Here is a 25474-nt window from a genome sequence, read left to right on the forward strand (position 1 = left end):
GAAAGTCCCTATAGGGTGGTTGGGAGAGGTGGTGGGTGGGTCCAACAAACCCTGGACTTTCACCCAAGAGCCCGCTGTTAACTTCCTGTATGAATGCTGTCTCGCCTCGTGTCACACCATCCACCATCCCCTTGAGTTTGGCTATGTCCATTATTTTTAGACATGTTGTAATGAATATGATGTAGAAACTTTTTTTGTGTTTGTTTGAACGTGCTTGGCATTATTATCTCCATCAGATTTGACTACTGGCTAACCAAAAGGTAAGCAGGTGACCAGCGTAGCAGGCACAGATAACAGAGCATGTTTCCCACAAGACGACGCCCTGTCCAACACGCCATGCAACAAGTCCTCCAACCTATCTGACCATATAGATCATATGGTAGTTGGTCCTCTGCCTTAAGCACCTCCAGAAGGACATCAAACTGTTTTACAAATATCTTAAAATATGTCTGGAACCGGCCGTGGTAGCACTTTAGCTCCTGTACGTTGAGAAGATCATCATCACTGGATGCTGAATTCATTATTTTTTTCTCAAGAATGAGCTGATGCAAATCTATCAGGCCCAGGGGAAGTGCGGCGGGCTCTGAAGAAATTTTTGTAGGGGCCAAACAGTCTAATTACGCGGTCACGTGATGCCCTGCGGCCCAAAAAAACACTTTTTCCCACTGACTTAGATTGGGAAAGATACATCTGCAAATCAGTGGATACATTTTTTTGAGCATCACAGCCCCAGCAAAATGACTAGTTTCACTATTAGGATTTAATCCATTTGTTCTGAAAACATTTCAAAAATCTCGAAGAGCCGGAAGATTAATTAATTTTATTCCCAGTCAAGTTAGCAGAGCGCTAAACCAAAAGTTAGCTGCTCTGCCGGAGGGAGTAAGATGATCAGCTGCACTCGCTTGCACTCTCTAGTGCGCCTGCTCAATGGGCCACATAATGCGGAAGCAGTGCCGATCATCCAGGGAATTCTGTACACAGCAGCTGAACCATTTTGGCTTCATGCGCTGCTCAGCAACTCTTACAGAAATGAGCACGGCTCTGTGTTGGAGCTGTCCCAACTTTGCAACCCTGCAGGTGTAAATATTCAGCAGTACGTATTTCATGTTTTCATGTTGTTTATTCATCACGCCCCCTGGTGTGTAAAGGCCTGAAATAACTGAGATATCATGGCCTGAAAATGAAATAAAATATGTGAAAAATATTGAAGGGTTGCGTTTAGGGCAGATACAATGAGAGAGAGCTGAGGATTAACACACACACACACACACACACACACACACACACACCCCTGATTGTCAGTGTGTGTGTGTGTGTGTGTGTGTGTGTGTGTGTAAATGTGTGTGAGGGTGCTGAAGCAGCAAGATGTGACAATACACACACACACACGGTGTCGTAATCTCACCCCCAGACGTAAAGGCAGCTCAGCTCAGTCTTGCCTATATCTGTTGTTTCATGAGAGCGACATAACGAGGCCTGTCTGTCTGTCTGTCTGTCTCTGTCTGTCTGTCTGTCTGTCTGTCTGTCTCTATCTGTCTGACACGTACTCTTCTTTTGTAGAATGCGTCTATAGTTATTAGCCTGTTAATATTTTTATGATTCATACTGTAAAACCCTCTTATGAGTTATTCTTAAGTTTTATATATTTGCACTCTTTTCTACTTTGGACTGCAGCTGATGTACAACAGTTTCACCATTGGGTTAAATAAAGTTTGTTCTTAAACTTTTACAAAAATAACACCTTTGTGTTGGTTTGTTGTGCAGGCATCATTTCTTAAAACAGACATGTCAAAAGTCCGGCCTGGGGGCCAGCTGTGGCCTTCAGGCCAGTATCATCACCCTGCAGAGCTGGAGAGCCACCGTTGTAGATGTGCACTTGCACGAGTTCCCGAGCCACCGTTTTGGACACGCACATACAAGCTAGTACGCTAGCTACAAGAAAAGTTTTCTGCCTCCACTTTAAACAAACAATTGCAAATACACGTTATTTTTACAACATCGATCTAAGATATATATTGAGCAACCTCCATCCATACAGCATAAAACTGAGGGTCTGGAACTCACACATGCACACTTCTAAATACGTGGCTCTGCAGCTCTGCAGGAGGATGTTTCTCCTGCGGGCTGATTTTAAATGGCCTGCGGCTTGTCTTTTAAAATACACCTCATGGGGCCCATCACACAATATTAGTTAATCAAACAGGATGACTTTGCATTTTTCGGTTCACCTCACAATGGCAGGTCCATAGACTGTACGTAAAGATGGAAGAGGCGTCTCCACTTACCCCCATTGTACAAAAATGAAGCCAAAATATCCTAAAAGATATGGCTGCCATCTTACACTGGTGACGTAATTTGGAACCAGACTCTGCGCAGTAGGGATCTCCGCCAGCATCGAGCTCCTGCCTATACACCCATCCAACCAATGACGAGCAGTGCCATTGTTAGCGAGCATACTGATCAGCACACACAGCTGTCAATCATTATCTTAATCCCCACCTCTTTCAACATCAAATTAAAAGTTACAACCAAACATCAGGAAAATTAACACTTGATAAGAGCTACCTTAAATGATAGAAACATCTCTGGGAAAAATTCACTGCCAGCCGCTCTTGAAACAGGTGACATGCTTTCTAAAACCAGCTGCCGGTGATTTGACCAGTGGAGTTGCAGGTGACACCATCATATAGCTAGAGTCGAGCTCAGACCGGCCAGTTCAAACCGCTTCAACTTGTCTCTGAAACATTCTAAAACGTTTTTGTTTCGTCGCCAATCATTGGTCTGAGCTGGGCTATAATCTCAGACTGAAACGGCTCGACTCTGTTGTTAAAACCGTTAATAACTGTTGAGTAACATTAGCAGTGTGATGCTAACACTTAGCTCTGTCGCTGTGTGTTTGACTCCAGGCACAGAGCTCCGGTCCCGCAGCAGTGGTGTCATGATAAACAGAGAGAGGGAGACGGACCCGACGAATCAATACGCTGCACAAAGCTCTACAATGTCATGTGATTTTACCTGTTTCAAATAGTTAAAGTTGACTGGACTTAATTAAGTTGCACAGAATTTACAAGGATTAGCTGAATAAGCCTTAACTGTTGTGATTGCAACATCTTGGAGGGACTGTTCCTGCTACAGCAGGTGACTCCAGCGCCACATTTTTCCATGATGATGACACACAAACACAGACTCACCTGAAGGTGAAAACAATATCAGTCGTTGTGATGTCACTGTGGCTGGTACCAAAACCTTGCTACCTTGTTACATTTAATAAATACAGCCGTGAAATGATCCTTGAGTGCAGCCAGATAATCTGAGTAAAAATATCCTGAGATAAACGGAGTAAATCTGGATTCACACAGCGATCACACACAAGCTGACCCACTCACCTCAAACAGATCTGGGTCACTGCCGCTCTGAGTCAACGCTGCCTTCACCTCACAGCACCTCCGCCCCCGCAAGTTAGAGTACTACAACCACATCGTTGAAATACTCTGCAGGGACAAGATGGATTTAAAAATGTATCTTCTGAATTTACGCTAAATTCACATAATTTGGCACTATTGAAGCACTTGGAATTTATTTTAGCATTTCCCTTTTTTCTACTTAATACATCTACTCCATTACATCTCAGAGGGAGATATTACACTTTTATGTGACAGCTTTAGTTACTTTGCAGATTCCTCCCATGCTGCTTAGCACCAGCTTGTTAGCAACATGCTAATGCAGAACATTTAAGTGATCAACACTTTAATGCATCAATAAAATCCAGTGATATAAATATAATTATGCATCATGATTCCTTTTCCTTTTGGAACTTTTGTGTATTTTGATGCTGATACTTTTGTACTTATGTAAGATTTTGCATGAAGGACCGTTACTTGTAAAAGAGTATTATTAGTCTGTGGAAGTGAAACAGAATTATTTAATTATTTTAATTTATTTATTCATTTTATACCTAAACTAATGTGAGGGTTTTTTTTTTGTCGTATTAAGTCATAAATTGACAGAATGGCAGTGGCAGTTGGTAATGCAATGTGTGTGTGTGTTTGTGTGTGTGTGTGTGTGTGTGTACCGGCCGTTCTGTGAAAGTGAAAGCTGATATTCCGCTGGCTCACAGTTTCAGACTCAGTACTGGGTGAACCTCTATAATCCCATTAATGCTGCCTAAGGGTGAAAGTGTGTGTGTGTTCCTATGCGTGGGTGTGTGTGTGGACAGATTGGCCTATAATGTAAAGTGGTTTAGAGGCCTGGATCTACATTGCAGGCATTAAGGTTATGGAGCCAGGTGGAGGATTAGAGGCGATTAGCACGCGAGTATCACCTGAGGTGACTCAACATACAACACAAGCTGGTTAGCAGCATGCTGGTGCAGATAAAGTGTCAACAAACTGAATGTTGTTAGAAGAACAATAAATTAAACCAGTAAATGATGGACAAACACAGCAGTGGAAGTACAAATTTAAGATGCTTGTACTTTACTTAAGTATTTCTATTTTATACACCTTTATTCTTCTACTCCACTGCATTTCAGAGGTAAATAATGTACTTTTGACTGCACTATATTTATCTGATAGCTTTAGTTACTTGACAGGGAACATATTACTGCACACTCACTACTTTTACTTAAAGTTCATACGCTACATTCAGCTGATTTCACTTCAGTAAGGTTTTGAATGCAGTACTTTTACTTGTGATGGAGTACTTTCACAGTGTAGTATAAGTACTTTTACTTAAGTAAAGGATTTAAATAACAATAATAAACTGCAGAGGGCCCCAAAAAATAAATATTTAGAGACCAACTGCACCATTTTGGTCACTCACACCTAAGCCCTGAGAAGCAAGGTGATTCTTTTTTTTTTTTTTTTAATTTCCTATGTACAGTATACTATATCCCACGCAGGAGATATTATCTCAATATCTCATACATGAGATAAACTTTTTTTGGCCAACATTATCTGCAAAAAAGAAAAAAAAAAAATCTTATCATTACTTACCCTTTTCTGGACTGAAAAAAAAGATAGAAAAAATAATAATAGTAATAAATAAATGTCAATGTCATCACTGTGGGGACTGCAGAGGGCCCAGAGCAAAACAAACTCAATATTTTTGGATATAACATGTCATCACTTCATCAGTGTAGCTTATCAGACATTTGTGTGAAGTTTTTCCATAATTAGTATATGAATTCTTCAGTTACGGCCAAATGTGTTCTGTGAGCTCACACTGACTTTCACCTTTGACCTTTAACCACCAAATTCTTATCAATTTATGCTTCGAGTGAATATTTTTGCCAAATTTGAATAAATTCCCTAAAGGCATTTAAGAGATATCATGATCACGAGAATGAGACGGACGCAAGATCATAGTGACCTTGACCTTTGATCACCAAAGTGTAGTCAGTTCATTGTTGAGTCCATGTGGACAGTTGTGCCAAATTTTTATTTCTTTTAAGGATATTTTTTGGAAGCTTTGTGCCTTTATTTAATAGGACAGCTACAGTGTGAAAGGGGGAGAAAGAGGGGAGATGTCATGCAGCAAAGGACCGTGGGTTGGAATCGAACCTGTGGCTGCTATGGCAAGAACACAGCCTTTTGGGGCGCCTGCTCTACCAGGTGAGCTAGGGGGCGCCCTGTTTGTGCCAAATTTACAAAACAGTCATCAAGGAGTCCTTGATATCCTGTTCATGAAAAAAGGACAGATGGACAAAAAGACGAACAGATGCACTGACGCGGAGGCATTGATTGATGATGGCTGATTCAAAACTCCTGAATGGTAGTGTACAAGACTTATTTGGAACAGAGCTGAAAACAGATCCATTAACAGGACCGTATGAATGAAGTAAATTATGGATTTTTGTTTCTGTCATAAAGATCTAAGAAGAAGAAGGACTCTGCTCAGGAACAAGGGACAAAAAAATTATCCCTATGTTATACTGAAATAGAAGTTAACTTGTTCACACAGTCAGACTGACAGTACCTTGCCTCACTTCTTCCCTGACCTGACTTTCACCAGCTGGAGTCGGAGGATTCAAACCAGCAGTCTCTCACATCCTCTCAGCTCCCTGCCCTAACAAACACGAACAAAACACCAACAACAGACAGGTTTCAATAAAAGTGTGTGCAAATATATTTTCATTTCTTGTCATACAAACAACAAAGATAAAAAAGTGAATCATAAACCATAAAAATGAACAATTAAAAAAAAAGAACACCAGAGACTGAAATTTTAAACAATGTACAAAACATCCTGTGTGAACACAAAAGGCTGGTCTCTGGCAGATACAGTGCATGTTATACATCAAACTTTAGGTGATCACATTCTGCATGTTAACTACATCAGAAAGTTAATGATAAAAAACAATCAACACGCTCTCTTACAGGCTGTAACAGCTTCATTCATTTGGTAACAATATAACAGGATTATTGTGGAGGAATGTTGTTATATACACAGTATGACTGAATGCAGCCTCCACGACATTCAGGAGAGGAAGCCACCAAGTGTAAGTACAGACATGTCAGTAATTAATCAACTCAGCCCAGCCGCCAGAAGAAAAATTTGGCATTGTACGCTTCTGCAAACCACCACTAAGTTACATTTATATGTTTCACATGGATCATACCAATGTTTCTAAAGTGACGTAGTATATGAGCTGACTTTGTCACTGGGAGGTGGAGGAGATGATGGATGGCGTGTCACCAAGGAGAGACGCCTGCCAAGCAGCGGACCACTGTTCAAGACCAAAAAACAGCAAACGCTTCGCTGTTTTTCCATCTGGGAAAGTGCCAGGAAAAGCAGTTGTTTTTTACCAAGACATCTCAGTGTTTTGAGCAGGTTTGTAGCCACCAAACGTGGGTAATTTTTAGGGCCTCTAATTATTTGTCCAGAGAAAATAGTGCCACAAAGATCATGTTTTTAAAACCAAAACAACAATTTGTTTTTGTGCCTAAGGGTTCATTCATGCTCAACGTTTAATACTAAGACAGAGACGAACGGAGACTTCTGTCTACACCTGCCTCCAGTGCCACCGGAGATCATAGAGGCAGTATAGCATGGTTCAAGCAAGATGTGACCATAGGAGACGTCAAATAAATTTAAATTATGATGGAAAGGAACGAATTGGTAAGGTAGTGAAAATAATTCTCCGTACACACGTCAGGATGTGATATCATACAGAAGAAGACCTCCTCCACTGTCAGCTCCTTTGTTGCTCTGTGGAACTTTTAACTCTGCCCTCTAGTGCCATCTATTGGCTGTATCTATCCCAACATAAAGTAAACATGAAGTATGAGGGCAGTGATGTTTACATGTGAAATGGACATTTCTACTGTAAAACTTGAATTAATAGTCCGGGCTATTATTTGCGTAAATCCCTGAAATCAACAGGCCTATATTTGTGACAGGCCTTTAATTCCTTTAACACAAAACTGTTGGTCTGCATAGATTGGGTAATACAATCAAATTGTTTATTTAAACCAGTATGAATATTACTTGTTTAAAAATTACGCTTCAGATAATATACCAATTATGAGTCATTCATTTGATCTACCCCTGACAGACATCAGAGAAAGAGTGGAGACTCGAGGATTACGGCACCCGGCACCAGACACAACAGCACTTTATCCTGTTAAAACAATACTCACAACTTGAAACTTAATTTCTATGAAAAACCCTTTTGATTCGTTTGATCTGAGGACCCTTACGGATTAATGCAATATGAATAACTTACAGGGTAATCGAGGAACGGACACATAATTTGAGATAGCCAACAACCTGGTCTCAAACATCCAGAGAACTTCTATAAAAAAAAAAAAAAAATGTAACTGCTTGGCAACCAGACCAGGCGTCTAACTGAGACAGGCATTTATTTGTCAAAATGTAAATGTATAGCCACACTGGGCTAGTAAAAGGGACTAGGCTTTTAGTCAACGTTTTATTGTACTTTCATACGTAAAGGATAAATGAGTCTTAAATCTAATCAGACATTAACCAGTTGTTGAAATGTCACATCATGTACAAACGTAACATATTCGTGGTTTGTAGAAACGTACGACATCAACCTTTTTTCTGGTGACTAGATGTTTAAAAAGTCAACTTAAGGTGATGTTTAAATCAAATTTGGTGTATATGTTTTCTATCGTCAACAAATTTAATGCGCAGATCAAAGATGCAGAAGATGTAAATCTATTTTTAAAAAAAAAGTTTTGTTAGTAATTTCCCAAAACAGACGCTCACTGTAGTTTTTATTAAACAAACAGGTGGAAATAGTGCATTTGTTGAGGACTGTTTTCAGCGGCAGATTAATCCGCATTTGGTGCTCTGGTGAATATTTGTGGCAGCAGGACGGTGTGTGTGGGACTGAATCGAAATAAACTACAGTGTATGTGGTAATGGTGATAAAGAGGGCATATAAAACACTTGTTGGTAGGAAACAATGTTTTGGTTTGAATCTGCATGAAATTTGTTGACAATAAGAAAATTATAGAATATAAACATTCATAGTTTGCTGAATTTGGTTTAGTGAAGATAAATCATGGCGTTGCTGATTAATTAGTTTATCACAGAGACAGTGTTGATTATAAAACTCTGTCAGGGTATATAAATGTACATACTGCATACTGAGAAAAAGACGTTTTGAATAAGTGGTCGAAGTAGTTTGTAAATCACATCTGTAATGGGTCAAAATATCTCAGTCACAGAAAATCCTAATTAATAATCCTAATTTGAAGGATTTTAACGGCATAAGTAGGATTTTAAATTTTGTATTTACACCCAGAAAATGTAGATGAAAAGTAGGAGTATTTAATTCAGGCACCACTGGTTCCAGGAGTAAAAGTCTCATACATTTTTCCCACGAATACACAACTTTCACATCTTTGAATCAATGTGAAATTCTCCTGCTTGATTCGTCCAAACAAAGGATGTATCTGCTTCTTCGATAAAAAAAACAAAACAAAACAAAAACGAGGCTATAAGATGTTTGTGGACATAAAAACTGAAGAAGAGAAGTCGGCTACAAGGTGCGCTTAAGCAAGGACACATCCAAGCACAGACTTAGTTCTGAAGTTGTGGTCAATGTTGAGTTATTATGGTGCCCTGTTCTGAAATATATAATTCAGCAATTAAAATTACTCAGCTGGAGGTTTTTGGACTCATCCCGTCAGTATTTCAGTGGCTACAGCCCAGTGAGAAAATGAGTTTTGTAAGTAGAACGACGTATATGCTAACGAATATGCTGGGTTAGCTCATGAGCTCACAGCAATTGGTACCTTTGCAATTAGCTTCTAGCTAGTGGATGGCTCGTTACTGATGTACGTTTAAACTTAATTTCATCACAACATACCCAGCCCAGTGGCCAGAAGAAAACGCTGGCATTGCACATTTATGCAAACCACAAATAAGTAACATTTCTACGTTTCATATCAATGTTTTAAAAGTGACATGGTATATGAGCTGACTTTGTCATGTGGAGGTGGAGGGGATGGTGGACAGTCAGCTAGGCAAGATGGCTGCCAAGCTGCAGACCACTGTTTGAGACAAATGACAAAATGAGTTGTGACTCAGTTTCCAGCGGCTTTTTAGGCACCAAACGTGGGTGTTTCGTAGCAACATTTTGCAGTTTTTCCTGTCATGATTATGCCCCCAAAATCAGGTAGTTTAAGCCAAAGCATGATCTTTTTCTAACTGCAACCAAGTGGTTTTTGTGCCTGAACTAATCCATACATTAACCATAGGGTTAAGTTTTAGTGTATCCACTATGTAATAATGTACAAATGTATCAGTGGTTTGCAAAAACCTACAATGCCAACATTTCCTCAGGAGACTTGGGTAACCGTAGTTTTCTAGATGAGGAACAACAAAACACTAGTTACTTCTTGATGGTTAAAGATCTGTTGTTTACGATGGGACAGCTATCATGCTAATGCTAATACATGACTGATTTGCATTGTTTTGGTATCATTGCTGTATTTATTTTTTACTTCAAATAATTAATTCATTAATATTTCTAAAGCTAGATGATATTTTGTCTTATGTCTGCAGATGATGCCCTTCAAATCTTGGGGTTGTGTAAACAGTACAACTGGTGTTTATTAATGTCGTTCCATCTGTTTTCTATCCAGTTAAACCCATAGACTGTATAAAATAATGAACGTAGCCACCGTGATGTCACCCACTGGTTTGTGGGCTATCATTCTATAGCCTAGAGTTCGGCAGTTTGTCCGTTGCAATCTTGGTTTTCTGGAGCCAGAAATGACCATATTTGGAAGAAAGGGTGGAGCTGTCGAGAATACACATTGCTACGCCCAAGCCACCAACAGCGTTGGCTTTGAGGCCAATTTTCGTAGTAGCCAAGTTATGATGCAAACGGTGGCATTACAACATTCAGGTCTATCACGTGACACTATTGAACCCCAAACAGGCCTCTGTAAATTAGTGGATACATTTTTTTAGCATCATAGCCCCAACAAAATGACTCGCTTCACCATCAGAATTTGATCCATACAGTCTGATAACATATTTAAAGTCCCGCATGTTTAAATAATTTTATCCCCATTTAAGTTTAGTAGTAGTCTCTATAGCTCTATTGGCCCCGTGATGAGGAAAATCCAGGTAATTTTATACCCAGGAAATCGAACGTTTTTGGCTTCATGCGTGACTAAGCAGCTTTCATAAGAATGAACTGGGCCCTGCTTCCAACACTGTGGTTCTATTTATACATCCATGGTTTTAAAGCCTCAAGTTTGGTGTTTTGAGTTGTTGTTGTTGCCATCTTGTTTTTTTATTTTGGAGCCATCACATAATGAACATCATGCTGTATTGAAGAGGACTTGAAACTAGAGACTGAGGCCATAAATTAATTGGGAAAAGGTTTGTCGAGGTAATAAATCAAGTGGGAAGTAGGTTCATTTTCTCACTGACTTCTATACAACTGAATTTGTTTTTGCCACCAGTTGAGTTGCCCCCTGCTGGTCATTAGAAAGAATGTAGCTTTAAGGCACTTCAGCATTGACTTCACTTGACCCGGAGGCTACGTCCACTTCTTTTTTACCATCTATGGTTAAAATGTAAAGTTGCTGTTTTTCAAACTGATGTGAGCTCAGTGTTTCTCTGCAGTCTGGTTGGATTCCTAAAACAAACAAAAAAAATACACACACAACTGTTTTCTTCTTCTACTTCACACGTCTCAAAACACGTTTTTTTCTCCCGCTGGGAACAACCTACCAGACTTAACTTCAACGCGGTAAACATTCAGAAAGAGTCATGGTCATCAGAAACATAAAGATGAACTTTGGCACAGCGTGGTTCACAGCGGAGGCTAATCAGAGTGGGCCTGGAGTCTACTTGAGGAGTTAGCCTGGTTTCAACCACTGGTGCTAAACAGGGCTAGACTGGTTTAAACTGACCAGACACTGTGGGGTTTCATCAAGCTTTAAACATTGTTTTTTAACTTGTTCGACACATTTTTGTAGACCTTTATGTGAGGAGATAATGTATGGGGTGATAGAGCAGACTATACACTGGGACCAACTAATTGTGTAATAAAGTGACCGTATGAATAATTTCCTGACTCAAATCATTGTTCATTTTCTATCTTTTTCTTGTATTTTTTGGACAGGTGGGCGATGACAAAGAGAAACTGAGGTCGAGCATGTTTGTTTTATATGTGTTGTTGCTCTGTCAATAAGATTGAGGATGTTTAAGTGTATATTTTATATATTGAAAAATCAGATTAAAATCTAATATATTGGGTCCTTACAATGATGAATGTTGGAAAGAGACAGTCCATACAGCCTATTTTTAAAGCTTACACACTGTCTCCACAAATATGTTCAAAAATAGTTTTATCCTCTTTTGCATAACAGAAAAATATGCAAAACTTTTGCAACGTCATTATATTTCCTCACATTAAAACATTTAGGAGAATTCAGATTTCAGTTTGAGCTAGTTAATCATGTTTACAGTCACTTTACTAAACAATTAATTTATCCTGGATTGTTGCAACAAAAGTTAGTTTTGTTTGTTTCCAGAGATATTTTTTTCTCTAGACATAAAAAATCTGAGAAAAATCTACGAGGAAATATCGTGTTCACATATCAACACAAAAAACAAGTTGAAATTTGCAAAGACGTGGAGAAACTGTAGCTAAAAAGCGGTGTTAAATTGGTATTTTATCCAGAGTGACCTTGTGTAACTGGTGCCCAGTCCACCCTTTCCCAGTTAAGTGCAATCTAGACTATTTTAAACCCAGTTCATCCTAACCTGGTATAATCTAGTTTGTCAAATCAGGTCCCATAGCCGCTTTAGTCTAATCTAGTCTAGCCCAGTCTGTTGTTGTGCAGTCCAGTCTCGATTCGCTAGACCAGTTTATACTGGTTTAATCGAGCCCAGTCCAGTCCAGTCTGGTCTATGCAGCCACACAGTGGTTTGGCCTGCGGGACATGACGTATCCTCTCCTGCAGACGCAGCGGAACGAGCCATCTGTGTTCACACAGCGAGCGTTCACACACGGGAAGTCCAATGTGATGCCAGCCTCACACTCGTTTATATCTGTAAACACACACACACAAAATGACGTCACATTTTATGGAGATGTACAAAACACGGTTATGATTATGTAACTTGACATGCTGTCGCTGGTTAGTTACAATATGCAACATGTGAAGGTCGAAATTTACATATGATGGACGGTTCTTTGTGCAAGTTGCACAAAGTTGGAAGTTGCATAAAGTGGGAAGTGGGAAGTTGCACGAAGCTGAAAGTTGCATGAAGGTGGAAGTTGCATGAAGGTGGACGTTGCATGAAGTGGGAAGTTGCACGAAGTTGAAAGTTGCATGAAGGTGGAAGTTGCATGAAGGTAGACGTTGCATGAAGTGGGAAGTTGCACGAAGTTGAAAGTTGCATGAAGAGGGAAGTTGCAAGAAGTTGAAAGTTGCATGAAGGTGGAAATTGCATGAAGGTGGACGTTGCATGAAGTGGGAAGTTGCACGAAGTTGAAAGTTGCATGAAGTGGGAAGTTGCACGAAGCTGAAAGTTGCATGAAGTGGGAAAAGTGGGAAGTTGCACGAAGCTGAAAGTTGCATGAAGTGGGAAGCTGCACAAAGTTGAAAGTTGCATGAAGTGGGAAGTTGCACAAAGTTGAAAGGTGCATGAAGGTGGACATTGCATGAAGCAAATGGTTGCCAGCCGGAGTCGAACCTGCGACCGCTGCAGCGAGGCATCGCCTCTGTACATGGAGCGCTGGCACTATCCACTACACTACCGACGCCCCTAGGTAATTTTTTGGGGGGGGCAGTTTTGCCTTTCATTTATAGGAAAGTCAAGTGTGAAAGAGAGAGAGAGAGAGAGAGAGAGAGAGAGAGAGAGAGGGAGTGACATGCAGCAAAGGGCCACAGGCTGGACTCGAACCCGGCCGCTGAGGCAAAAGCCTTGTACATGGGGCGCCTGCTCTATCCACTAAGCCACCGACATCCCACAGCTAGGAACCTTTTTAACAAACTTGTTTTAACAAATAAATCCAAATTTAACAAACATTCATGTGTTTTGTAAATCATATATGTTTTACTTGTTGGTAAAAGGGTATTTCATATGATGAAGAGCACTAAGGTTAGGACTTGGGACTTGTGTGTAAATAATTAAAGGCCCGAACATACTCGGGCGGAACATATGCGGAACGGACTCCGTGAGGAATGTCCGCAGTCATTCGGGCTTTCATAGTCGAGCGCACTTCCGCCTTGTAGTTTCCTGTTAAAATGTCAGTGAAAAATACCCGCAATGTAAAAAATACATGCCGAGCAGTCACTGGTGCACGGAGCGGAGTCCGTTCCGCGTACGTTCCGCCCGAGTATGTTCGGGCCTTAAGACCCACTTGTGACTTGCAAAACAATGACTTGGTTCCACCTCAGGTATGTGTATGTTTATACAGTATATACTGCATGTAGGATTTATATAAACTGCAATAATATCATAATTTATACCATATATAAATATCTTTTTTTTTCCTTGAGAACATGGAAAGTAAGGCTCAGGAACATGTTTCAGATGTGACGTCAAATATAAAAAACTTTATAAATAATTAACATAACATTAAAAACAATAATAAAAAACAAATAAATAAACTTGTGATTTTCATAAATGCCTGTTTTTTAAGTTACGGTGCTCAGAAATCATCACAGGTTCAGCTCTGCTTCTTTGCATAGTGCATAAGCTCAAGTCAAGATAATATACTAATGATCATATTACCAATAACTACATGTCTCCCTTTCCCTCTCCCTCCCTCTCTGCATACCTATACATGTCATGGAGGTCATGTCCAGTTCGTATCCTTGGTAACAGTCACAGGTGTAACCCTCGGCGACGCGGATACACCTGCCATTCTCGCAGCCATGTAGTATCCCACAATCCTCTGCTGTGCTTAGGCCGGCGTAGGATTCATAACGCCCTGAAAGATGAGAGAGGAGGAAGAAGACATGAGATTTCTTTTAATCTTTAACAAAAAGTATTAACCCTTTAAAAACTGACCTCTGGTGGTCGGCCGCAGGAGATCATTGTTTGCATGATCCCATGCCATTTTTTTGCACTAATTGTGAAATTAGTGTTTATCTGTGTGACTCCTAATCAGTGAAATCAAATTTATTAAAAATGAAGTGAAGAAATGTGCAAATATACAACACCCGTTTCCTTTTACAAATACAATTCATATGGAGAGTAACGTTTCCAATAATAAATTAATATTTGTGGAAGTCAACTTAATCAAAATTATTAAATTTTGTCTCTGTTTATTTTAACTGGTGCTAAATCATTATTGTTCTTTTTGCAAAACGTATTGGAAAATACAGACCTGTAAAATAAAGAGTTACCACTCACTCTCATACACCCTCCTCGGTGCTCCCCCTCCTCCTCCTCCTCCACCTCCACCTCCACCTCCACCTCCTCTGCCCCTCTCAGTGAACGGAGGGAAGGGCGGGCCCGGCCTCCACGCCACCTCCTCCTCCTCCTCCTGCTCCACCTCATAGGGAGCGCCAGGCAGTGGGGCCAGGCTGAGAGGAGGCCCGTCGGGTCGTGATGGAGGAGGAGGCCGGGCCCCAAATGCCCTCTCGGCCCTGGGGTCCGCAGGGAGGTGGAAGGATGGAGGCCTGGGCGGGGAGCCATCAGGGGGGCTGAAGTCTCCTTCAGAGTAGTAACCAGTGCTGAGGGACGGGCAGACAGACAGAGGGTCATAGATTAATCATCTTAAGTGATTTTCTCAAGATAAAAGTTCACAAATTCTTTGGTTCTTTCTGTTTCTCAAATGAATACATATTCTGTGGTTTTATTTGTCTCTCCAAAAAAATTAGAGTGAAATTTCAGAAAAAATAAGAAGTTTAAACATTTCAACTTTAAGAACATGTCAGGGATATAAAACATCTTTAAAAACATCGACGGACGTCCTCACCTGTACTCTGACCTGGGATATCCACTGTCCGGCAGGCTGAAGGTGGCAGGTGTCCTCCCTCTGAAACCTGACCTGCTGTCTCCTGCTGGAGAGTAGTCGTCATAGTCAGGAAGCACAGGCGGAGGGAAGGAGTCCGTACTGTAGGCAGGGAAGTATGGAGGAGCTGAGGGGACGAGGAGAGGGGAGGAGAGGAAAGGGAAAACAGGAGAAAGCAGACAAGAAGAGAAAGTGAGAGAGGAAAGGAAATAAAGAAAGAAAAGGAGATGAGACAAGAAGAGGAAACAAGATGAGAAAAGAGAAGATGAGAGGAGAGGAAAAAGAAGAAGAAAGGGAACAGAGAAGAGACAAGGAGAAGAAACAAGGGAAGGAGATAAGGGAAAAAACATTACAGCAAAAATCAAAAAAATAAAAGCTAAATAAATAAACTCATTTAAACTCACTCAGATATTTATAAATAACTTGGAGAAATTAGGAAGAAAAACAGTCATAAATAAAATTCAAAAAAACATTTATATTATTTGAGGTGTAATATTTTAGTTACATTGCTCACTGGCTCCTCCTCGTCCTCGTCCAGCTCCTGGTCTCACTCCCGTTTCAGCTCCAAAGTCCGGAAAACCCTCCGGCAAAAAGGGAGGAAGAAACGAACTGCACAGAGTGCCGTAGTCCTCTGCACACACGGAGAGAGTTATTCATGTTGATCTATAAAACATAACCTTCACATTTACTTTTTAATACTCTGAACCAGGTCTGGACTTCATGCACAACGTCCTTCAAAACGTTGTTGTTGTTTTTTTACTTTATTCAGAAACAGTATCTGTTAATGGGGTCATAGTGATTATCAAACATCTCCTCTTTGGGCCGTCCCCTAATAATCGACCAAATGTTAGTCGACGAGAAAGGTAATTAGTCGGAAAGAACAAACAAACAAACAAACATGAAACTCTATTAGGAGATGTACCTTGTCAAAATAAATCCAAACCTATATGACGGGACCATGTGTGAATTTAATGTGAAAGGACAGACACAGGAAGTGTCCACGCTCAGCAGTCAGACGGGAGTCAGGTTAATTTCCAGGGCTGGTACCTGCGGTTATTCCACAGGCTAGTTAATAACATGTCGGGCAGGAAATCCAAAGTGTGGGATCATTTTGAGAAGGTGAAGGACGAACCCAAGGTGATATGTAAACTCATCTTCATTGGTCGACTACAAACATGACGTATCATCTGAAACATGGAAGTAGCTACATGCCCATTAGCCCACAGCGTCATTAACAGGCGGCTCGCTCAGTGTGTGACGTGCACTTGTAGATAAAATATAGGCCTATATTAATGAAGGTTCATTAGTACGGTTTGTATTTCTCTGTAATGTAGCACAGTGTTAACAATGTTACTGATACTATTCTTTCTCACACCTTCAACTCACACCACCAACATATATCATTTAATCATTACATTCATATCATGAACATGCAGGCAACTATTTCTAAGACTAATTCTAAGTCGAGGGCAGTCCTGTCTCCTCTCTGTCTGACTGTCACCACATCTCTGCTGCTAATAGTTCAGGACTCCTGATTATTGGCCAAGACCGGAGTGATTTCGTGAGTACAGAAAGTTGATGTCATGCTAAAAGTCTGTCCTAATTGAATCAGTTGTGAACATGTTTTAACATTTTGGTTCAATTATTTTGAGTCATTTTTAATTCAAATCCCCCCCCAAAGAGATAATACTGTTTTTTCCCCTAACATCTGAATTGATTTCCTTTTTATTGTGGTTTAATTTGCATTACATTGTGATGGAAGCCTGGTTCATGTCCTTATTGTGGACACAGTTACACAAACACACAGAATTTGAGTTTTAAACTGGAAAACTCTCTCTGCGACACCTGTATCAGTATCTGTGTACACACAGACTGGCCTTTTAAAGGCCCTCCTGTTACTCTTTCTTGTTCCTGTGATCCAGCTTTGATCACCTGATGCAGGTTGGTCTGTCCACATGGTGGTGTTCTGTGGTAAAGTGAGGTACTTACCAGAGTCAGTGGAGGGGCAGAGGGCGCACTCCATCCCCCAGCCCTCCCCGTACAGACAGCAGCAGTCCATGAAGGTGACCTGAGCTCCAAGCAGAGGACTCTGACACACCAGGTCTGCCGTGACGTGCTGCCAGCACACAGACAGGTTCTCATCTGGAGCACAGACAACCAGAGAGAGGACGACGCTTTAAGTGAGTAAATGTAGCAATACTACAGTGTAGAAATACTCTGTTACAAGTAAAAGTCCCGCATTGAAACTCTAAGGACACAGTTAACTTCCTGAAATCTCCAACTGCTCAGAGACAAGAAATTATCTGACACATAAGCCCCTGTAAATTAGCATATTGTTGTTTTTAGATTTCTGTAAAAGGAGCAACCCAGTCACCAGAAAAAATGTTGGCATTGAATGTTTCTGCAAACCATAGAAACGCTACATTTGTACGTTATTTTGTAGTGCATACCATCATACACCGTACACTCTGGTGAGGTATGCAAATGAGGAGCAAGAGGAGGATGAAGGCAGGTGTCTTACCCACAGTGAGGTGGGAGGAGTTGACACAGTTGCGCTGAGTGTCGTCGAGGACCAGAGGATGTGGACAGCTGCAGTAATAAGAACCCACCGTGTTGACACAGAGTCCTCCGATACAACTCTCCTCCTCACACTCATCGTGATCTGACACAGAAAGACAGACAGGCAGACAGGCAGGCAGGCAGGCAGACAGACAGACAGACAGTTACTGTACGCTCACAAAGTTTTACGACAGTGTCCTGTTGTTCATTTTCTCGTCTCTGTACTGTTTGAGCCACAAAGATTGGCCTTGGAGATGCCGAGTACGCTAACATTAGCATGTACAGAAACAACTTTGAGCAGAAAAGTGCACAGTTTAATCCATTCATTAAACTTTTGCTGTTGTGTTTTGGTTTTGGAACGCGCTTGAGAAAAGACTCCATTCACTCTTCCTGCAACTCCATGTATAGAAGAACAAACAGTGTGTGTGTGTGTTGTGCATACCAACACACTCCAGCAGGGTGCTGTTGTACACGTATCCACTGGCGCAGTAGCAGTTGTATCCAGGGATGTTGTTGACACACACTCCGTTCTTACACACCTCCGGCTGGAAACGCTTACACTCGTCCACATCTGGCAGAGAGAGAAAAAAAAAGGATCATTCCAATGTTTGGTACAAACAAACCTGGAGGTGAGACAAACAGTGTTCCTGATTATTTCAATTTGACCTCTATGTATAAATATTTACCTCTGTAGCTGAAGGCTCCTGGTCCAGTAGTAACGTATCCTCTCCCACTGGGACACAGAGACAGAAACTCGGCTGCACAGAGACACAAAAAAAGGAATAAAACAACTGATGAGTACATATTTAAGTGTTTCTTATGGAGGGCAGAAGCCACCAAAATGAAAAAGTAAATAAATTATTTGATAAATAAATTAATTTGTCATTAAATGTACCAAATATAATATTAAAAATAAATATTAGCATTAATTAATTGATAAAATGTGACAAAAATGAAATTATTTACTTTGCTATTCAAGTTTTTTATGTATCTTTATATATTTATTTTTCTCATCTTTTAATTTATTTTCTCATTTATTTTTATTTTGAAATTATTTTTGTTTATTTTCAAATTTATTCATAAACAAATAACACAGTAAAAAATGTGTTTGGGGAAATAAATAGGGGGTAAACACAAAGGGAAAATAATGCCAAAATAAATAAATAAATATATAAATAAATACATTTGAAAATGAATAAATAAATGTTAAAATACATTTTAAATAAATTAAAAATAAATGCAAACATGAAAACAGAAATCAATTTGTCACTTTTCATTAATTAATCAACGCCTATGTTTATTTTTAATATAATTTTTGGTACATTTAATGGCATAAACATTTATTTATCAACTCATTTATTTACTTTTGGTTTTGGCAGCTTCCGTCTTTTATCTGTCCCCGCCCCCCTACTATTGTTATTGACTATCCCTTTTCAGTTTAATACCTGGAATATGTACACTGCAACTCCAGGTTGTCTAATGCAGAGTGTGTATGCTTATTTTCATGCTTGTTTTTGTACAAGCTGTGAGATCATCTTGAGAAGTTTGAGATCATTTATATTTTGTATTTTCGTTATACTTTATGGGAATCTTCAAACATGGTTTCATCTCGATGCCCAGATAAATCCTTTCTCCTGCTCTATATCAGAGTAAAATGGGTGTCTTTGGGTTTTGGATTGTTGTTGGAATACCTTCCAGTGTGCCCGGTGTCTCACCTGTGTCAGCGGTGGGGCAGGTGTGGTACTGGCAGCCCAGCCCCCAGCCCTCCCCCACTGTGCAGCAGCACTCCTGCTGGCTGGTGTTGGTGGCCAGCAGGCTGCAGGTTCCCCGCTCAGCCAGGTTGTAGTAACACTCCCTCAGCTCACCAGGACGAGCTGCAGGGAGTGGGGGCAGCACTGGAGCCAACTCCACCACACTGACATGGGAGGAGGAGGACGAGGAGGAGGACGAGGAGGAGGACGAGGAAGAGGAGATGGAGGTGGAGCTTGGGAGCATCCGTGCTGCAGGAGGAAAAAATGAGAATATAATGAGTTTAAAAATAAGATAATAATGTGGTAAGTTAGGAAGTTAGGATTATGTGAACTGCATATATTCTAATCCTCACTTGGTGGAGCGTTGTTCCTGTGGGCTACAGCAACACTAAAACCCTGAGCTTGCCTGAGAAGGACTAAATGCACAAAGCAGCTATTTTTAAATATCCCATGGAAAGAGACTCTCACTGCAGCCTGTTCTGTTCTGTTCTTATTTTAAGTTATTGTTAATAGCTGATGTGTCATGGTTCAGTGGTTAGCATTGTTGCCTCACAGCAAGCAGGTTCCTGGTTTGGACGCAGGGTAGTGGGTTCAAACTCCAGGGTGGGGCAGCCCCTCTGTGCAGAGTGTGCATGTTCTCCCTGTGTCAGTGTGGGTTTCCTCCAGGTGCTCCAGCTTCCTCCCACAGTCCAAAGACATGCAGGTTAATTGGTGACTCTAAATTGTCCGTAGGTGTGAATGTGAGTGTGAATGGTTGTCTGTCTCTATGTGTCAGCCCTGTGATAGTCTGGTGACCTGTCCAGAGTGAACCCTGCCTCCAGCCCCGCGACCTCCAACAGGACAAGCGGTTACAGAACATGAATGAATATTGCATTGTGTTTCACTCTAAGCTGCTGTCAAGTTTCCTGCTGGGATAAATAACAAACTATCTATCCAGCTATATACACATGGATAGGTGGATGCATGCAACATGGTACATAAACACACTAATAAAACAGTGACAGATGTAAAATAACGTTGTTGTACCGCTTTGTGCCGTGTTGACGCACTGCCTTGTGGTGTGGTCAAACTCTTCTCCCCGTCTGTCACATTCACACATGAAGGATCCCTCCACATTCTCACAGCGAGCAGAACCACACACACCGGGCATAGACACACACTCGTCCTCATCTGAGAGAGAAAGAGACAGAACAATCATTTATCATCACACCCAAAAAAAAAAAAAAAAAGATTAAAATCAATGCAGCAGGACCAGAGATATTGTCTTTTATCACTCCACACGTTTCTTCTTTGTTAAAACCTACATTACCCACAATTCACCTCTCCATCTGACAGCAGTGTGGTATCCTGACAGCAGAGATGAGCGGCAGGCTGCAGAGGTCTGGTACGCTCACTTCTTTATAACTCCACACCTCCAGATTTTTTGTTTTCAAACATAAAGTCTGACTTAGCGTTGTTCCCACGTTTTGCAACCTTTCTGTGTGGGCCTTATCAGACAGCTGCCTCTGGAGACACTAAAGGCTTTACACTACTTATAAAAACTGAAGACAGACACTTACCCACACAAGCCTTCCCGTCGCTGGTGGAGGTGAAGCCCTGGTCACACACACACAGGTAGGTTCCCATTAGGTTCTGACAGTAGGCGTGATGTCCGCACACTGTCTTATTGGCACATTCATTAATGTCTGAAAGAGAGAGACATATTCAGATCTTTTACTGCAGTAAAAGAACTATAACCACACAGTTAAAAACACAAACAAACATATTATCACAAATACATGTTTCAGGGATGTGACATGCAGTCATACTCACCTACGCAGTTGCCCGTCTGTGTGACCTGGTAGCCCGGCTCACAGGAAGTGAGGCAGTGGTACGAGCCAATCGTGTTCTCACAGCGCTGTGATGCACACACTGAGCCGCTGGACAAGACACACTCATCAACGTCTGAGAGATACAGAAATGGCAGAGTGTACCGTTTACAGTGTGTTTGTTGTCTTGTGGTTATATGTATGTTATTCTGTAGTAAAAACTGAAGTGTTTCCCTCTGAGATGTGGAGGAGAAGTATAGAGTAACACAATGGGAATGCTCAAGGAAAGTACAAGTACCTTGAAAGTGTTCAGGATCAAATTTGGCGTCTGCTCAGTAATGCAAACATGCTTGTGTGTGTGTGTGTGTGTGTGTGTGTGTGTGTGTGTGTGTACCGAGGCAGGCAGTTCTCTCTGGATTGGTGGTGAAGCCGGTTTGACACTGGCAGTGGAAGGAGCCTTCAGTGTTCACACAGCGACCGTCCAAACACACACCAGACTTCGTACACTCGTCCACGTCTGCAGACAGAGAGAGGCCGTCAGAACATGTACACACACACACACACACGCACGCACACACAGTCCATATATACACACGTCATCGTCACGAGGACTGGCCAAACATGACATCACCATTACATCAGCTCTAAAAGCAGAAGCAGAGGAGGAAAAGACTGACCTGAAAACCGCTGGCAGAACAAGATGAACACTGAGCTCTGTGTTACCACAAAGAACCCAAGACATCCAGCAACAGAACAACAGAACCACAGGTTTTCAAACATCCAACAAGAGGGCTATAAATGACTGCAATAGAATTAAACATCCAACAAAAGAACCGCAAACATCTGTAACAGAACCCCCGGGATCCAACAGCAGAACCACAAACATCCGCCAAAAGAACATCAGAACTGCAGACATCGAACAACCAAGCCACAAACATCTGCAACAGAACCATAAGCATCTAACAACAGAACCACAAACATCAAACAACAGAACTAAAAACATCCAACAATAGAACCAAAAACATCCAACAACAGAAAAAAAGAACTGCAGACGTCCAAGAACACAACTCTAAATGACTGCAATAGAACTAAAAACATCTGACAATGGAACCTCAAACATCCAACACCAGAACCCCAACAAACAACAACAGAACCACAGACATCCAAGAAGACCTCAACATACAACAACAGAACTGCAGACCTCTAACAACCCAACTGTAAATGGCTGCAACAGAACCTCAAACATCCAACAAAGGAACTACAAACATCTCCAACAGGACCACAAACATCCAACAACAGAACCCCAACATACAACAACAGGACCACAAACATCCAACAAAGGAACTACAAACATCTCAGTCAGGACCACAAACATCCAACAGCAGAACCACAGTCACATCTGTTTGCCTGCAGAGACTCTGACATGCAGGATGTGGATCAGTGTGGATGATAAACAGCTGTGTGTGACTACACAGCCTCGAATATATTTATGGTTCTGACTGGAACAGAACTTCTGAGGAGGCGGTCACACTGACATTCCTCCATGTGTTGTTGTGATTCAAAGGCAGAAACTACAGAGCGATATAAAGCAAATTAAATGATCCCCCAGAGTTCCACAGTGTTTGTTTGGATCCACGTTAACAACAACAGCACTACGTGCATTCACTCAGGCAGTGACTCACTCACCGATGCAGGCGGTCCTGTTGTCACTCAGTGTGAATCCCTGAGAGCACACACATGTGTAGGACCCCGGTGAGTTCGCACACTCTCCTCTAGGGAAACAGAAATCTCCCTCCAAACACTCGTTAATGTCTGCGGGGACGCACACACGCACACACACACATATAAATACACACAGGTTAATGTCTTTAACACACATTTAACAAACAATAATTACAACAGTTAAATGTATTAAATGTTTCAAAGTGTGCCTGAGGTTTATTATGTTCTTGACGTTCCTGTCAGGCAGTGAACTCCACTTACCTCTGCACTGTCTTCCCAGGCTGGAGGTTCGGTACCCAGGCGGACAGTCACACCTGAACGAGCCAATGGTGTTCACGCACACCCGCTCTACCTCGCACGCCCCGGCGCTGGCACACTCATCTACATCTGCAGACAGGAGAGAGGTCTGTCTGAATACTTGTCACTGATTGGTTAAAAACACCTGAATGCACACATTGTTTTGCTCAGCTTTGATCACTGATCTAAACTGAGACTATGTCAGTGATGGTCAGGAAACATTGTGTGTTTGTGTCTGTGTGTTACCTTGGCAGGAGCCGTCCTTCCTGCTGTATCCAGGCTGACAGGACACACAGCGGTACGATCCCACAGTGTTCACACACTGCTGACCGGGACACTGAGAGGCCTGCACACACTCGTCCTCATCTGACATACACATACAAAAAAATCATTACAATTCATCCTCTGGGAAGCATGAATGTCTTTATCTATTCAAGATCTTAAAAGGTTCCTTTAGCCCAATGTAATCAGTGTTTCCACCGTAGACTGTATATAAATATGGATGACATGACAGGTATTAATCAAATACACAAAAACTATCACTAAAATATCAGAAAATATAAGTAAAGTTTTAGGAAGAATATTAGTAAAGTAGTGGACAAATCATACTTCTACTCAAATAAGGTTTTGAATGCAGGGCTTTTACCTGTAATTGAGTATTTTCACAGTGTGGTATTAGTACAATACTTCTTCCAGCACTGACCTACACACACTCCATTGACGCTGTGGTATCCCTGCTGACAGTCCACACAGCTGTAAGACCCTTCAGTGTTCACACACCGCTGACCAGGACAAGACTCGCTGTTCTCACACTCATTTACATCTGCAAAACAGTAGTGTATCTGTTCAGCACAGTTCAACGACGAGGGGATTCAAAGTGCTGTGTGTGTGCGTGTGTCTGTGTGTGTACCTGTACACTGTCTGTTGGTGAGTGTGTATCCTGGTCGACAGGACACACAGCGGTACGATCCCACAGTGTTCACACACATCTGACCAGGACACTGAGACGGCTCTGCACACTCATCTATGTCTGCACACACACACAGACACACACGCTAATATGTCATTAAGGGAATAGTTTCACATTTGACAATGTTCAGATTGATGTCACTCTAAATATGAAGCAACAGCCAGTTAGCTTGTCAAAAAGACCTGAAGCATAAAACACTACTAAAAAAAAGGAAAGAAAAATCAAAAAATAAGAAAAATTATCTGTAAAAAATGTGAAAATATCAGAAAAATGTTTGAAAAGTATATGAAAAATATCAGTAAAATATGCAAAAAAAATATTTGTAAATTATCTGAAAAATATTACCAAAATACGCAAAAACATGAGCCAAAAAGTTGAGAATTTTAAGTATAAAATTGTAATAAAAAAATAATCAGTAAAATATGCAAAAATGAACATGATATATCTCATTTGTTTAGTCTGAGTACTTCTTTCACCCCTTCCTCACTATACCTGTGCAGGTATTGTTCTGGAGCTTGTAACCATGACGACAGACACAGCGGTAGCTTCCTGGTGTGTTTTCACAGCGACCATTGGAGCAGAGAGCCTGGCGACATTCGTCGATGTCTGCAAATAGTCATCATGACAGAATGATGAGACTCAGATTTCATTAATTGAATCAATAAATCTGATAGTCTCAAATCACTGACATTGGTTGTGATAAAGTAAAGTGTGCTGTGTGGTAATAAAACCCTCACTAGTGTCACTCTCGCCTCTTTGCACTCAACACAAGTTACATATTCCTGGTATTTGAAATTTAAAATATCATCCAAATAATACTGGTAAAGAATCCCAAAATTATGAGTAAGCTTTTGAAAAGACATTAACAAAAAAGCGGATAAATATTAGTAAATATTAGACA

The 25474-nt window shown here is 41.0% G+C and overlaps 1 protein-coding gene across 1 annotated transcript in view; it reads right to left on the reverse strand.

Moving 5' to 3' along the window:
- Window positions 1-6111: 6111 nt before the first annotated feature.
- The window catches only part of LOC126402854 (latent-transforming growth factor beta-binding protein 2), a 74532-nt gene continuing 55169 nt past the window's right edge, over window positions 6112-25474 (reverse strand). Inside the window, exons 20-39 of the mRNA XM_050065176.1 lie at window positions 25066-25179; window positions 24514-24633; window positions 24307-24426; window positions 23850-23969; window positions 23568-23693; window positions 23271-23396; window positions 21979-22101; window positions 21589-21720; window positions 21336-21461; window positions 20803-20946; window positions 19741-20025; window positions 18712-18783; window positions 18468-18596; window positions 17988-18128; window positions 17456-17608; window positions 15972-16097; window positions 15431-15593; window positions 14863-15185; window positions 14285-14437; window positions 6112-12546 (exon numbers count right to left, since the gene is read on the reverse strand). Of these exons, the coding sequence (XP_049921133.1) occupies window positions 12404-12546; window positions 14285-14437; window positions 14863-15185; window positions 15431-15593; window positions 15972-16097; window positions 17456-17608; window positions 17988-18128; window positions 18468-18596; window positions 18712-18783; window positions 19741-20025; window positions 20803-20946; window positions 21336-21461; window positions 21589-21720; window positions 21979-22101; window positions 23271-23396; window positions 23568-23693; window positions 23850-23969; window positions 24307-24426; window positions 24514-24633; window positions 25066-25179 (2939 nt within the window). The 3' untranslated portion in view covers window positions 6112-12403. The remainder of the gene's footprint in view (window positions 12547-14284; window positions 14438-14862; window positions 15186-15430; window positions 15594-15971; window positions 16098-17455; window positions 17609-17987; window positions 18129-18467; window positions 18597-18711; window positions 18784-19740; window positions 20026-20802; window positions 20947-21335; window positions 21462-21588; window positions 21721-21978; window positions 22102-23270; window positions 23397-23567; window positions 23694-23849; window positions 23970-24306; window positions 24427-24513; window positions 24634-25065; window positions 25180-25474) is intronic.

The sequence above is a fragment of the Epinephelus moara genome, chromosome 2, assembly GCF_006386435.1.
Source record: "Epinephelus moara isolate mb chromosome 2, YSFRI_EMoa_1.0, whole genome shotgun sequence".
NCBI classification, from domain to species: domain Eukaryota; kingdom Metazoa; phylum Chordata; class Actinopteri; order Perciformes; family Serranidae; genus Epinephelus; species Epinephelus moara.